General features: G+C 44.0%; 1 protein-coding gene across 2 annotated transcripts in view; it reads right to left on the reverse strand.

The window, feature by feature from the left end:
- The window catches only part of IFT56 (intraflagellar transport 56), a 182,098-nt gene that overhangs the window by 93,425 nt on the left and 70,935 nt on the right, over positions 1 to 17,738 (reverse strand). For both annotated transcript variants that reach the window (XM_078777482.1, XM_078777484.1), the window contains one exon: positions 134 to 208. In XM_078777482.1, coding sequence (XP_078633608.1) covers positions 134 to 208 — 75 coding nt within the window. The remainder of the gene's footprint in view (positions 1 to 133; positions 209 to 17,738) is intronic.

Raw genomic sequence — 17,738 nt, forward strand, 5'->3', positions numbered from 1 at the left:
ACAGGTGAACATCTTTTCGACTGTCAGGAAAAATAAATACACTTGGAGCAAAAAATTGTTCTGTTAATATTTCAGTTAAGAGGCCAAAAACACTCCTGGGATCATTTATTTTATTCTGAGATTTTCAACTCACCAAATTGTGCTGGATCAATTCTTTGGCAAATTCGAAAGAGGGTGAGATTTTCTCCTGGAGATTCCCCAACTCCCTCTGTCCAAACAGCACAACATGATTACATTAGGAGATTTTCCCTTGGAGATTCCCCAACTCCCTCTGTCCAAACAGCACAACATGATTACATTATGAGATTTTCTCCTGGAGATTCCCCAACTCCCTCTGTCCAAACAGCACAACATGATTACATTAGGAGATTTCCTCCTGGAGATTCCCCAACTCCCTCTGTCCAAACAGCACAACATGATTACATTAGGAGATTTTCCCTTGGAGATTCCCCAACTCCCTCTGTCCAAACAGCACAACATGATTACATTAGGAGATTTCCTCCTGGAGATTCCCCAACTCCCTCTGTCCAAACAGCACAACATGATTACATTAGGAGATTTCCTCCTGGAGATTCCCCAACTCCCTCTGTCCAAACAGCACAACATGATTACATTAGGAGATTTTCCCTTGGAGATTCCCCAACTCCCTCTATCCAAACATTACAACATGATTACATGATGAGATTTTCCCTTGGAGATTCCCCAACTCCCTCTGTCCAAACAGCACAACATGATTACATTAGGAGATTTTCCCTTGGAGATTCCCCAACTCCCTCTGTCCAAACAGCACAACATGATTACATTAGGAGATTTTCTCCTGGAGATTCCCCAACTCCCTCTGTCCAAACAGCACAACATGATTACATTATGAGATTTTCTCCTGGAGATTCCCCAACTCCCTCTGTCCACACAGCACAACATGATTACATTATGAGATTTTCTCCTGGAGATTCCCCAACTCCCTCTGTCCACACAGCACAACATGATTACATTAGGAGATTTTCTCCTGGAGATTCCCCAACTCCCTCTGTCCAAACAGCACAACATGATTACATTATGAGATTTTCTCCTGGAGATTCCCCAACTCCCTCTGTCCACACAGCACAACATGATTACATTATGAGATTTTCTCCTGGAGATTCCCCAACTCCCTCTGTCCACACAGCACAACATGATTACATTAGGAGATTTTCTCCTGGAGATTCCCCAACTCCCTCTGTTCAAACATCACAACATGATTACATTGGGAGATTTTCTCCTGGAGATTCCCCAACTCCCTCTGTCCAAACAGCACAACATGATTACATTAGGAGATTTTCTCCTGGAGATTCCCCAACTCCCTCTGTTCAAACAGCACAACATGATTACATTAGGAGATTTTCCCTTGGAGATTCCCCAACTCTCTCTGTCCAAACAGCACAACATGATTACATTAGGAGATTTCCTCCTGGAGATTCCCCAACTCCCTCTGTTCAAACAGCACAACATGATTACATTAGGAGATTTTCCCTTGGAGATTCCCCAACTCTCTCTGTCCAAACAGCACAACATGATTACATGAGGAGATTTAATCCTGGAGATTCCCCAACTCCCTCTGTTCAAACAGCACAACATGATTACATTAGGAGATTTCCTCCTGGAGATTCCCCAACTCCCTCTGTCCAAACAGCACAACATGATTACATGATGAGATTTTCCCTTGGAGATTCCCCAACTCCCTCTGTCCAAACAGCACAACATGATTACATTAGGAGATTTTCCCTTGGAGATTCCCCAACTCCCTCTGTCCAAACAGCACAACATGATTACATTAGGAGATTTTCCCTTGGAGATTCCCCAACTCCCTCTGTCCAAACAGCACAACATGATTACATTAGGAGATTTTCTCCTGGAGATTCCCCAACTCCCTCTGTCCACACAGCACAACATGATTACATTAGGAGATTTTCTCCTGGAGATTCCCCAACTCCCTCTGTCCAAACAGCACAACATGATTACATTAGGAGATTTTCTCCTGGAGATTCCCCAACTCCCTCTGTCCAAACAGCACAACATGATTACATGATGAGATTTTCTCCTGGAGATTCCCCAACTCCCTCTGTCCACACAGCACAACATGATTACATGATGAGATTTTCTCCTGGAGATTCCCCAACTCCCTCTGTCCACACAGCACAACATGATTACATTAGGAGATTTTCTCCTGGAGATTCCCCAACTCCCTCTGTCCAAACAGCACAACATGATTACATTAGGAGATTTTCTCCTGGAGATTCCCCAACTCCCTCTGTTCAAACAGCACAACATGATTACATTAGGAGATTTCCTCCTGGAGATTCCCCAACTCCCTCTATCCAAACAGCACAACATGATTACATTATGAGATTTTCTCCTGGAGATTCCCCAACTCTCTCTGTCCAAACAGCACAACATGATTACATTCGGAGATTTTCTCCTGGAGATTCCCCAACTCCCTCTGTTCAAACAGCACAACATGATTACATTAGGAGATTTTCTCCTGGAGATTCCCCAACTCCCTCTGTCCAAACATCACAACATGATTACATTAGGAGATTTTCTCCTGGAGATTCCCCAACTCCCTCTGTCCAAACAGCACAACATGATTACATAATGAGATTTTCTCCTGGAGATTCCCCAACTCCCTCTGTTCAAACAGCACAACATGATTACATTCGGAGATTTTCTCCTGGAGATTCCCCAACTCCCTCTGTTCAAACAGCACAACATGATTACATGAGGAGATTTTCTCCTGGAGATTCCCCAACTCCCTCTGTTCAAACAGCACAACATGATTACATTAGGAGATTTTCTCCTGGAGATTCCCCAACTCCCTCTGTCCAAACATCACAACATGATTACATTAGGAGATTTTCTCCTGGAGATTCCCCAACTCCCTCTGTCCAAACAGCACAACATGATTACATAATGAGATTTTCTCCTGGAGATTCCCCAACTCCCTCTGTCCAAACAGCACAACATGATTACATTGGGAGATTTTCCCTTGGAGATTCCCCAACTCCCTCTGTCCAAACAGCACAACATGATTACATTAGGAGATTTTCTCCTGGAGATTCCCCAACTCCCTCTGTTCAAACAGCACAACATGATTACATTAGGAGATTTTCCCTTGGAGATTCCCCAACTCTCTCTGTCCAAACAGCACAACATGATTACATTAGGAGATTTTCCCTTGGAGATTCCCCAACTCTCTCTGTCCAAACAGCACAACATGATTACATTAGGAGATTTTCCCTTGGAGATTCCCCAACTCCCTCTGTCCAAACATCACAACATGATTACATTAGGAGATTTTCTCCTGGAGATTCCCCAACTCCCTCTGTCCAAACAGCACAACATGATTACATTAGGAGATTTTCTCCTGGAGATTCCCCAACTCCCTCTGTTCAAACAGCACAACATGATTACATTAGGAGATTTTCTCCTGGAGATTCCCCAACTCCCTCTATCCAAACAGCACAACATGATTACATTAGGAGATTTTCTCCTGGAGATTCCCCAACTCCCTCTGTCCAAACAGCACAACATGATTACATTAGGAGATTTTCTCCTGGAGATTCCCCAACTCCCTCTGTCCAAACAGCACAACATGATTACATGATGAGATTTTCTCCTGGAGATTCCCCAACTCCCTCTGTCCAAACAGCACAACATGATTACATGATGAGATTTTCTCCTGGAGATTCCCCAACTCCCTCTGTCCAAACAACACAACATGATTACATTGGGAGATTTTCTCCTGGAGATTCCCCAACTCCCTCTGTCCAAACAGCACAACATGATTACATTAGGAGATTTTCTCCTGGAGATTCCCCAACTCCCTCTGTCCAAACAGCACAACATGATTACATGAGGAGATTTAATCCTGGAGATTCCCCAACTCCCTCTGTTCAAACAGCACAACATGATTACATGAGGAGATTTTCTCCTGGAGATTCCCCAACTCCCTCTGTCCAAACAGCACAACATGATTACATTAGGAGATTTTCCCTTGGAGATTCCCCAACTCCCTCTGTCCAAACATCACAACATGATTACATTGGGAGATTTTCTCCTGGAGATTCCCCAATTCCCTCTGTCCAAACAGCACAACATGATTACATTAGGAGATTTTCTCCTGGAGATTCCCCAACTCCCTCTGTCCAAACAGCACAACATGATTACATGAGGAGATTTTCTCCTGGAGATTCCCCAACTCCCTCTGTCCAAACAGCACAACATGATTACATTGGGAGATTTTCTCCTGGAGATTCCCCAACTCCCTCTGTCCAAACAGCACAACATGATTACATTAGGAGATTTTCTCCTGGAGATTCCCCAACTCCCTCTGTTCAAACAGCACAACATGATTACATGAGGAGATTTAATCCTGGAGATTCCCCAACTCCCTCTGTCCAAACAGCACAACATGATTACATCAGGAGATTTTCCCTTGGAGATTCCCCAACTCTCTCTGTCCAAACAGCACAACATGATTACATGAGGAGATTTAATCCTGGAGATTCCCCAACTCCCTCTGTTCAAACAGCACAACATGATTACATTGGGAGATTTTCCCTTGGAGATTCCCCAACTCCCTCTGTCCAAACAGCACAACATGATTACATGAGGAGATTTTCTCCTGGAGATTCCCCAACTCCCTCTGTCCAAACAGCACAACATGATTACATCAGGAGATTTTCCCTTGGAGATTCCCCAACTCCCTCTGTCCAAACAGCACAACATGATTACATTAGGAGATTTTCCCTTGGAGATTCCCCAACTCTCTCTGTCCAAACAGCACAACATGATTACATTGGGAGATTTTCCCTTGGAGATTCCCCAACTCCCTCTGTCCAAACAGCACAACATGATTACATTAGGAGATTTTCCCTTGGAGATTCCCCAACTCCCTCTGTCCAAACAGCACAACATGATTACATTGGGAGATTTTCTCCTGGAGATTCCCCAACTCCCTCTGTCCAAACAGCACAACATGATTACATGATGAGATTTTCTCCTGGAGATTCCCCAACTCCCTCTGTTCAAACAGCACAACATGATTACATTCGGAGATTTTCCCTTGGAGATTCCCCAACTCCCTCTGTTCAAACAGCACAACATGATTACATTAGGAGATTTTCTCCTGGAGATTCCCCAACTCCCTCTGTCCAAACAGCACAACATGATTACATGAGGAGATTTTCTCCTGGAGATTCCCCAACTCCCTCTGTCCAAACAGCACAACATGATTACATTGGGAGATTTTCTCCTGGAGATTCCCCAACTCTCTATGTCCAAACAGCACAACATGAATACATTAGGAGATTTTCTCCTGGAGATTCCCCAACTCCCTCTGTCCAAACAGCACAACATGATTACATTGGGAGATTTTCTCCTGGAGATTCCCCAACTCCCTCTGTCCACACAGCACAACATGATTACATTAGGAGATTTTCCCTTGGAGATTCCCCAACTCTCTATGTCCACACAGCACAACATGATTACATTGGGAGATTTTCCCTTGGAGATTCCCCAACTCTCTCTGTCCAAACAGCACAACATGATTACATGATGAGATTTTCTCCTGGAGATTCCCCAACTCCCTCTGTCCACACAGCACAACATGATTACATTATGAGATTTTCTCCTGGAGATTCCCCAACTCTCTATGTCCACACAGCACAACATGATTACATTGGGAGATTTTCCCTTGGAGATTCCCCAACTCTCTCTGTCCAAACAGCACAACATGATTACATGATGAGATTTTCCCTTGGAGATTCCCCAACTCTCTCTGTCCAAACAGCACAACATGAATACATTAGGAGATTTTCTCCTGGAGATTCCCCAACTCCCTCTGTCCAAACAGCACAACATGATTACATTATGAGATTTTCTCCTGGAGATTCCTCAACTCCCTCTGTCCAAACATCACAACATGAATATATTATGAGATTTTCTCCTGGAGATTCCCCAACTCCCTCTATCCACACAGCACAACATGATTACATTATGAGATTTTCTCCTGGAGATTCCTCAACTCCCTCTGTCCAAACATCACAACATGAATACATTATGAGATTTTCTCCTGGAGATTCCCCAACTCTCTCTGTCCAAACAGCACAACATGATTACATTATGAGATTTTCTCCTGGAGATTCCCCAACTCCCTCTGTCCAAACAGCACAACATGAATACATTAGGAGATTTTCTCCTGGAGATTCCCCAACTCCCTCTGTCCAAACAGCACAACATGATTACATTATGAGATTTTCTCCTGGAGATTCCCCAACTCCCTCTGTCCAAACAGCACAACATGAATACATTAGGAGATTTTCTCCTGGAGATTCCCCAACTCCCTCTATCCACACAGCACAACATGAATACATTAGGAGATTTTCTCCTGGAGATTCCCCAACTCCCTCTGTCCAAACAGCACAACATGATTACATTATGAGATTTTCTCCTGGAGATTCCTCAACTCCCTCTGTCCAAACAGCACAACATGAATACATTAGGAGATTTTCTCCTGGAGATTCCCCAACTCCCTCTATCCACACAGCACAACATGAATACATTAGGAGATTTTCTCCTGGAGATTCCCCAACTCCCTCTGTCCAAACAGCACAACATGAATACATTATGAGATTTTCTACTGGAGATTCCCCAACTCCCTCTGTCCAAACAGCACAACATGATTACATTATGAGATTTTCTACTGGAGATTCCCCAACTCCCTCTGTCCAAACAGCACAACATGATTACATGAGGAGATTTTCCCTTGGAGATTCCCCAACTCCCTCTGTCCAAACAGCACAACATGATTACATTAGGAGATTTTCTCCTGGAGATTCCCCAACTCCCTCTGTCCAAACATCACAACATGAATACATTATGAGATTTTCCCTTGGAGATTCCCCAACTCCCTCTGTCCAAACAGCACAACATGATTACATTAGGAGATTTTCTCCTGGAGATTCCCCAACTCCCTCTGTCCAAACAGCACAACATGATTACATGAGGAGATTTTCCCTTGGAGATTCCCCAACTCCCTCTGTCCAAACAGCACAACATGATTACATTAGGAGATTTTCCCTTGGAGATTCCCCAACTCCCTCTGTCCAAACAGCACAACATGATTACATGATGAGATTTTCTCCTGGAGATTCCCCAACTCCCTCTGTTCAAACAGCACAACATGATTACATGAGGAGATTTTCTCCTGGAGATTCCCCAACTCCCTCTGTCCAAACATCACAACATGAATACATTATGAGATTTTCTCCTGGAGATTCCCCAACTCCCTCTGTCCAAACAGCACAACATGAATACATTATGAGATTTTCTCCTGGAGATTCCCCAACTCCCTCTGTCCAAACAGCACAACATGAATACATTAGGAGATTTTCCCTTGGAGATTCCCCAACTCCCTCTGTCCAAACAGCACAACATGATTACATTAGGAGATTTTCTCCTGGAGATTCCTCAACTCTCTCTGTCCAAACAGCACAACATGAATACATTAGGAGATTTTCCCTTGGAGATTCCCCAACTCCCTCTGTCCAAACAGCACAACATGATTACATTATGAGATTTTCTCCTGGAGATTCCCCAACTCCCTCTGTCCAAACAGCACAACATGATTACATTAGGAGATTTTCTCCTGGAGATTCCCCAACTCCCTCTGTCCAAACAGCACAACATGATTACATGAGGAGATTTTCTCCTGGAGATTCCCCAACTCCCTCTGTCCAAACAGCACAACATGAATACATTAGGAGATTTTCCCTTGGAGATTCCCCAACTCCCTCTGTCCAAACAGCACAACATGATTACATTAGGAGATTTTCTCCTGGAGATTCCTCAACTCTCTCTGTCCAAACAGCACAACATGATTACATTATGACATTTTCTCCTGGAGATTCCCCAACTCCCTCTGTCCACACAGCACAACATGATTACATTAGGAGATTTTCTCCTGGAGATTCCCCAACTCCCTCTGTCCAAACATCACAACATGATTACATTATGACATTTTCTCCTGGAGATTCCCCAACTCCCTCTGTCCACACAGCACAACATGATTACATTAGGAGATTTTCTCCTGGAGATTCCCCAACTCCCTCTGTCCAAACAGCACAACATGATTACATTGGGAGATTTTCTCCTAGAGATTCCCCAACTCCCTCTGTCCACACAGCACAACATGATTACATTAGGAGATTTTCTCCTGGAGATTCCTCAACTCCCTCTGTCCAAACAGCACAACATGATTACATTAGGAGATTTTCTCCTAGAGATTCCCCAACTCCCTCTGTCCAAACAGCACAACATGATTACATTAGGAGATTTTCTCCTAGAGATTCCTCAACTCCCTCTATCCAAACAGCACAACATGATTACATTGGGAGATTTTCTCCTGGAGATTCCCCAACTCCCTCTGTCCAAACAGCACAACATGATTACATTATGAGATTTTCTCCTGGAGATTCCTCAACTCTCTCTGTCCAAACAGCACAACATGATTACATTATGACATTTTCTCCTGGAGATTCCTCAACTCTCTCTGTCCAAACAGCACAACATGATTACATTATGACATTTTCTCCTGGAGATTCCCCAACTCCCTCTGTCCACACAGCACAACATGATTACATTGGGAGATTTTCTCCTAGAGATTCCCCAACTCCCTCTGTCCAAACAGCACAACATGATTACATTATGAGATTTTCTCCTGGAGATTCCCCAACTCCCTCTGTCCAAACATCACAACATGATTACATTAGGAGATTTTCTCCTGGAGATTCCCCAACTCCCTCTGTCCAAACAGCACAACATGATTACATTAGGAGATTTTCTCCTGGAGATTCCCCAACTCCCTCTGTCCAAACATCACAACATGATTACATTGGGAGATTTTCTCCTAGAGATTCCCCAACTCCCTCTGTCCAAACAGCACAACATGATTACATGAGGAGATTTTCTCCTAGAGATTCCCCAACTCCCTCTGTCCACACAGCACAACATGATTACATTGGGAGATTTTCTCCTGGAGATTCCCCAACTCCCTCTGTCTACACAGCACAACATGATTACATTATGAGATTTTCTCCTGGAGATTCCCCAACTCCCTCTGTCCAAACAGCACAACATGAATACATTATGAGATTTTCTCCTGGAGATTCCCCAACTCCCTCTGTCCAAACAGCACAACATGAATACATTAGGAGATTTTCTCCTGGAGATTCCCCAACTCCCTCTGTCCAAACATCACAACATGATTACATTAGGAGATTTTCTCCTGGAGATTCCCCAACTCCCTCTGTCCAAACAGCACAACATGATTACATTAGGAGATTTTCTCCTGGAGATTCCCCAACTCCCTCTGTCCAAACAGCACAACATGATTACATTAGGAGATTTTCTCCTGGAGATTCCCCAACTCCCTCTGTCCAAACATCACAACATGATTACATTGGGAGATTTTCTCCTAGAGATTCCCCAACTCCCTCTGTCCAAACAGCACAACATGATTACATTAGGAGATTTTCTCCTGGAGATTCCCCAACTCCCTCTGTCCAAACAGCACAACATGATTACATTAGGAGATTTTCTCCTAGAGATTCCCCAACTCCCTCTGTCCAAACAGCACAACATGATTACATTAGGAGATTTTCTCCTGGAGATTCCCCAACTCCCTCTGTCCAAACAGCACAACATGATTACATTAGGAGATTTTCTCCTAGAGATTCCCCAACTCCCTCTGTCCAAACAGCACAACATGATTACATTGGGAGATTTTCTCCTGGAGATTCCCCAACTCCCTCTGTCCAAACAGCACAACATGATTACATTAGGAGATTTTCTCCTGGAGATTCCCCAACTCCCTCTGTCCAAACAGCACAACATGATTACATTAGGAGATTTTCTCCTAGAGATTCCTCAACTCTCTCTGTCCAAACAGCACAACATGATTACATTATGAGATTTTCTCCTGGAGATTCCCCAACTCCCTCTGTCCAAACAGCACAACATGATTACATTAGGAGATTTCCTCCTGGAGATTCCCCAACTCCCTCTGTCCAAACAGCACAACATGATTACATGAGGAGATTTTCTCCTAGAGATTCCCCAACTCCCTCTGTCCAAACAGCACAACATGAATACATTATGAGATTTTCTCCTGGAGATTCCCCAACTCCCTCTGTCCAAACAGCACAACATGAATACATTAGGAGATTTTCTCCTGGAGATTCCCCAACTCCCTCTGTCCAAACATCACAACATGATTACATTAGGAGATTTTCTCCTGGAGATTCCCCAACTCCCTCTGTCCAAACAGCACAACATGATTACATTAGGAGATTTTCTCCTGGAGATTCCCCAACTCCCTCTGTCCAAACAGCACAACATGATTACATTAGGAGATTTTCTCCTGGAGATTCCCCAACTCCCTCTGTCCAAACATCACAACATGATTACATTGGGAGATTTTCTCCTAGAGATTCCCCAACTCCCTCTGTCCAAACAGCACAACATGATTACATTAGGAGATTTTCTCCTGGAGATTCCCCAACTCCCTCTGTCCAAACAGCACAACATGATTACATTAGGAGATTTTCTCCTAGAGATTCCCCAACTCCCTCTGTCCAAACAGCACAACATGATTACATTAGGAGATTTTCTCCTAGAGATTCCCCAACTCCCTCTGTCCACACAGCACAACATGATTACATTGGGAGATTTTCTCCTGGAGATTCCCCAACTCCCTCTGTCTACACAGCACAACATGATTACATTAGGAGATTTCCTCCTGGAGATTCCCCAACTCCCTCTGTCCAAACAGCACAACATGATTACATTAGGAGATTTTCCCTTGGAGATTCCCCAACTCCCTCTATCCAAACATTACAACATGATTACATGATGAGATTTTCCCTTGGAGATTCCCCAACTCCCTCTGTCCAAACAGCACAACATGATTACATTAGGAGATTTTCTCCTGGAGATTCCCCAACTCCCTCTGTCCAAACAGCACAACATGATTACATTATGAGATTTTCTCCTGGAGATTCCCCAACTCCCTCTGTCCACACAGCACAACATGATTACATTAGGAGATTTTCTCCTGGAGATTCCCCAACTCCCTCTGTCCAAACAGCACAACATGATTACATTATGAGATTTTCTCCTGGAGATTCCCCAACTCCCTCTGTCCACACAGCACAACATGATTACATTAGGAGATTTTCTCCTGGAGATTCCCCAACTCCCTCTGTCCACACAGCACAACATGATTACATTAGGAGATTTTCTCCTGGAGATTCCCCAACTCCCTCTGTTCAAACATCACAACATGATTACATTGGGAGATTTTCTCCTGGAGATTCCCCAACTCCCTCTGTCCAAACAGCACAACATGATTACATTAGGAGATTTTCTCCTGGAGATTCCCCAACTCCCTCTGTTCAAACAGCACAACATGATTACATTAGGAGATTTTCCCTTGGAGATTCCCCAACTCTCTCTGTCCAAACAGCACAACATGATTACATTAGGAGATTTCCTCCTGGAGATTCCCCAACTCCCTCTGTTCAAACAGCACAACATGATTACATTAGGAGATTTTCCCTTGGAGATTCCCCAACTCTCTCTGTCCAAACAGCACAACATGATTACATGAGGAGATTTAATCCTGGAGATTCCCCAACTCCCTCTGTTCAAACAGCACAACATGATTACATTAGGAGATTTCCTCCTGGAGATTCCCCAACTCCCTCTGTCCAAACAGCACAACATGATTACATGATGAGATTTTCCCTTGGAGATTCCCCAACTCCCTCTGTCCAAACAGCACAACATGATTACATTAGGAGATTTTCCCTTGGAGATTCCCCAACTCCCTCTGTCCAAACAGCACAACATGATTACATTAGGAGATTTTCCCTTGGAGATTCCCCAACTCCCTCTGTCCAAACAGCACAACATGATTACATTAGGAGATTTTCTCCTGGAGATTCCCCAACTCCCTCTGTCCACACAGCACAACATGATTACATTAGGAGATTTTCTCCTGGAGATTCCCCAACTCCCTCTGTCCAAACAGCACAACATGATTACATTAGGAGATTTTCTCCTGGAGATTCCCCAACTCCCTCTGTCCAAACAGCACAACATGATTACATGATGAGATTTTCTCCTGGAGATTCCCCAACTCCCTCTGTCCAAACAGCACAACATGATTACATTAGGAGATTTTCTCCTGGAGATTCCCCAACTCCCTCTGTTCAAACAGCACAACATGATTACATTAGGAGATTTTCCCTTGGAGATTCCCCAACTCCCTCTGTCCAAACAGCACAACATGATTACATTAGGAGATTTTCCCTTGGAGATTCCCCAACTCCCTCTGTCCAAACAGCACAACATGATTACATTAGGAGATTTTCTCCTGGAGATTCCCCAACTCCCTCTGTCCACACAGCACAACATGATTACATTAGGAGATTTTCTCCTGGAGATTCCCCAACTCCCTCTGTCCAAACAGCACAACATGATTACATTAGGAGATTTTCTCCTGGAGATTCCCCAACTCCCTCTGTCCAAACAGCACAACATGATTACATGATGAGATTTTCTCCTGGAGATTCCCCAACTCCCTCTGTCCACACAGCACAACATGATTACATTAGGAGATTTTCTCCTGGAGATTCCCCAACTCCCTCTGTCCAAACAGCACAACATGATTACATTAGGAGATTTTCTCCTGGAGATTCCCCAACTCCCTCTGTCCACACAGCACAACATGATTACATTAGGAGATTTTCTCCTGGAGATTCCCCAACTCCCTCTGTCCAAACATCACAACATGATTACATTAGGAGATTTTCTCCTGGAGATTCCCCAACTCCCTCTGTCCAAACAGCACAACATGATTACATTAGGAGATTTTCTCCTGGAGATTCCCCAACTCCCTCTGTCCAAACAGCACAACATGATTACATTAGGAGATTTTCTCCTAGAGATTCCCCAACTCCCTCTGTCCAAACAGCACAACATGATTACATTAGGAGATTTTCTCCTAGAGATTCCCCAACTCCCTCTGTCCACACAGCACAACATGATTACATTGGGAGATTTTCTCCTGGAGATTCCCCAACTCCCTCTGTCTACACAGCACAACATGATTACATTAGGAGATTTCCTCCTGGAGATTCCCCAACTCCCTCTGTCCAAACAGCACAACATGATTACATTAGGAGATTTTCCCTTGGAGATTCCCCAACTCCCTCTATCCAAACATTACAACATGATTACATGATGAGATTTTCCCTTGGAGATTCCCCAACTCCCTCTGTCCAAACAGCACAACATGATTACATTAGGAGATTTTCTCCTGGAGATTCCCCAACTCCCTCTGTCCAAACAGCACAACATGATTACATTATGAGATTTTCTCCTGGAGATTCCCCAACTCCCTCTGTCCACACAGCACAACATGATTACATTAGGAGATTTTCTCCTGGAGATTCCCCAACTCCCTCTGTCCAAACAGCACAACATGATTACATTATGAGATTTTCTCCTGGAGATTCCCCAACTCCCTCTGTCCACACAGCACAACATGATTACATTAGGAGATTTTCTCCTGGAGATTCCCCAACTCCCTCTGTCCACACAGCACAACATGATTACATTAGGAGATTTTCTCCTGGAGATTCCCCAACTCCCTCTGTTCAAACATCACAACATGATTACATTGGGAGATTTTCTCCTGGAGATTCCCCAACTCCCTCTGTCCAAACAGCACAACATGATTACATTAGGAGATTTTCTCCTGGAGATTCCCCAACTCCCTCTGTTCAAACAGCACAACATGATTACATTAGGAGATTTTCCCTTGGAGATTCCCCAACTCTCTCTGTCCAAACAGCACAACATGATTACATTAGGAGATTTCCTCCTGGAGATTCCCCAACTCCCTCTGTTCAAACAGCACAACATGATTACATTAGGAGATTTTCCCTTGGAGATTCCCCAACTCTCTCTGTCCAAACAGCACAACATGATTACATGAGGAGATTTAATCCTGGAGATTCCCCAACTCCCTCTGTTCAAACAGCACAACATGATTACATTAGGAGATTTCCTCCTGGAGATTCCCCAACTCCCTCTGTCCAAACAGCACAACATGATTACATGATGAGATTTTCCCTTGGAGATTCCCCAACTCCCTCTGTCCAAACAGCACAACATGATTACATTAGGAGATTTTCCCTTGGAGATTCCCCAACTCCCTCTGTCCAAACAGCACAACATGATTACATTAGGAGATTTTCCCTTGGAGATTCCCCAACTCCCTCTGTCCAAACAGCACAACATGATTACATTAGGAGATTTTCTCCTGGAGATTCCCCAACTCCCTCTGTCCACACAGCACAACATGATTACATTAGGAGATTTTCTCCTGGAGATTCCCCAACTCCCTCTGTCCAAACAGCACAACATGATTACATTAGGAGATTTTCTCCTGGAGATTCCCCAACTCCCTCTGTCCAAACAGCACAACATGATTACATGATGAGATTTTCTCCTGGAGATTCCCCAACTCCCTCTGTCCAAACAGCACAACATGATTACATTAGGAGATTTTCTCCTGGAGATTCCCCAACTCCCTCTGTTCAAACAGCACAACATGATTACATTAGGAGATTTTCCCTTGGAGATTCCCCAACTCCCTCTGTCCAAACAGCACAACATGATTACATTAGGAGATTTTCCCTTGGAGATTCCCCAACTCCCTCTGTCCAAACAGCACAACATGATTACATTAGGAGATTTTCTCCTGGAGATTCCCCAACTCCCTCTGTCCACACAGCACAACATGATTACATTAGGAGATTTTCTCCTGGAGATTCCCCAACTCCCTCTGTCCAAACAGCACAACATGATTACATTAGGAGATTTTCTCCTGGAGATTCCCCAACTCCCTCTGTCCAAACAGCACAACATGATTACATGATGAGATTTTCTCCTGGAGATTCCCCAACTCCCTCTGTCCACACAGCACAACATGATTACATTAGGAGATTTTCTCCTGGAGATTCCCCAACTCCCTCTGTCCAAACAGCACAACATGATTACATTAGGAGATTTTCTCCTGGAGATTCCCCAACTCCCTCTGTCCACACAGCACAACATGATTACATTAGGAGATTTTCTCCTGGAGATTCCCCAACTCCCTCTGTCCAAACAGCACAACATGATTACATTAGGAGATTTTCTCCTGGAGATTCCCCAACTCCCTCTGTCCAAACAGCACAACATGATTACATTAGGAGATTTTCTCCTGGAGATTCCCCAACTCCCTCTGTCCAAACAGCACAACATGATTACATTAGGAGATTTCCTCCTGGAGATTCCCCAACTCTCTCTGTCCAAACAGCACAACATGATTACATTAGGAGATTTTCTCCTGGAGATTCCCCAACTCCCTCTGTCCAAACAGCACAACATGATTACATTAGGAGATTTTCTCCTGGAGATTCCCCAACTCCCTCTGTCCAAACAGCACAACATGATTACATTAGGAGATTTCCTCCTGGAGATTCCCCAACTCCCTCTGTCCAAACAGCACAACATGATTACATTAGGAGATTTTCTCCTGGAGATTCCCCAACTCCCTCTGTCCACACAGCACAACATGATTACATTAGGAGATTTTCTCCTGGAGATTCCCCAACTCCCTCTGTCCAAACAGCACAACATGATTACATTAGGAGATTTTCTCCTGGAGATTCCCCAACTCCCTCTGTCCAAACAGCACAACATGATTACATTAGGAGATTTTCTCCTGGAGATTCCCCAACTCCCTCTGTTCAAACAGCACAACATGATTACATTATGAGATTTTCTCCTGGAGATTCCCCAACTCTCTCTGTCCAAACAGCACAACATGATTACATTCGGAGATTTTCTCCTGGAGATTCCCCAACTCCCTCTGTCCAAACAGCACAACATGATTACATTGGGAGATTTTCCCTTGGAGATTCCCCAACTCTCTCTGTCCAAACAGCACAACATGATTACATTCGGAGATTTTCTCCTGGAGATTCCCCAACTCCCTCTGTCCAAACAGCACAACATGATTACATTCGGAGATTTTCTCCTGGAGATTCCCCAACTCTCTCTGTCCAAACAGCACAACATGATTACATTCGGAGATTTTCTCCTGGAGATTCCCCAACTCCCTCTGTCCAAACAGCACAACATGATTACATTGGGAGATTTTCCCTTGGAGATTCCCCAACTCCCTCTGTCCAAACAGCACAACATGATTACATTAGGAGATTTTCTCCTGGAGATTCCCCAACTCCCTCTGTTCAAACAGCACAACATGATTACATTAGGAGATTTTCCCTTGGAGATTCCCCAACTCCCTCTGTCCAAACAGCACAACATGATTACATTAGGAGATTTTCTCCTGGAGATTCCCCAACTCCCTCTGTCCAAACAGCACAACATGATTACATGAGGAGATTTAATCCTGGAGATTCCCCAACTCCCTCTGTTCAAACAGCACAACATGATTACATGAGGAGATTTAATCCTGGAGATTCCCCAACTCCCTCTGTCCAAACAGCACAACATGATTACATTAGGAGATTTTCCCTTGGAGATTCCCCAACTCCCTCTGTCCAAACATCACAACATGATTACATTAGGAGATTTTCTCCTGGAGATTCCCCAACTCCCTCTATCCAAACAGCACAACATGATTACATGATGAGATTTTCTCCTGGAGATTCCCCAACTCCCTCTGTCCAAACAGCACAACATGATTACATTGGGAGATTTTCTCCTGGAGATTCCCCAACTCCCTCTGTCCAAACAGCACAACATGATTACATTAGGAGATTTTCTCCTGGAGATTCCCCAACTCCCTCTGTCCAAACAGCACAACATGATTACATTGGGAGATTTTCTCCTGGAGATTCCCCAACTCCCTCTGTCCAAACAGCACAACATGATTACATTAGGAGATTTTCTCCTGGAGATTCCCCAACTCCCTCTGTTCAAACAGCACAACATGATTACATGAGGAGATTTAATCCTGGAGATTCCCCAACTCCCTCTGTCCAAACAGCACAACATGATTACATTGGGAGATTTTCTCCTAGAGATTCCCCAACTCCCTCTGTCCAAACAGCACAACATGATTACATGAGGAGATTTTCTCCTGGAGATTCCCCAACTCCCTCTGTCCAAACAGCACAACATGATTACATTAGGAGATTTTCTCCTGGAGATTCCCCAACTCCCTCTGTCCAAACAGCACAACATGATTACATTGGGAGATTTTCTCCTAGAGATTCCCCAACTCCCTCTGTCCAAACAGCACAACATGATTACATCAGGAGATTTTCTCCTGGAGATTCCCCAACTCCCTCTGTCCAAACAGCACAACATGATTACATTGGGAGATTTTCCCTTGGAGATTCCCCAACTCCCTCTGTCCAAACAGCACAACATGATTACATTAGGAGATTTTCCCTTGGAGATTCCCCAACTCCCTCTGTCCAAACAGCACAACATGATTACATCAGGAGATTTTCTCCTGGAGATTCCCCAACTCCCTCTGTCCACACAGCACAACATGATTACATTAGGAGATTTTCTCCTGGAGATTCCCCAACTCCCTCTGTCCAAACAGCACA

Source organism: Myxine glutinosa, chromosome 5, assembly GCF_964187855.1.
Source record: "Myxine glutinosa chromosome 5, kmMyxGlut1.1, whole genome shotgun sequence".
Classification (NCBI taxonomy): Eukaryota; Metazoa; Chordata; class Myxini; order Myxiniformes; family Myxinidae; genus Myxine; species Myxine glutinosa.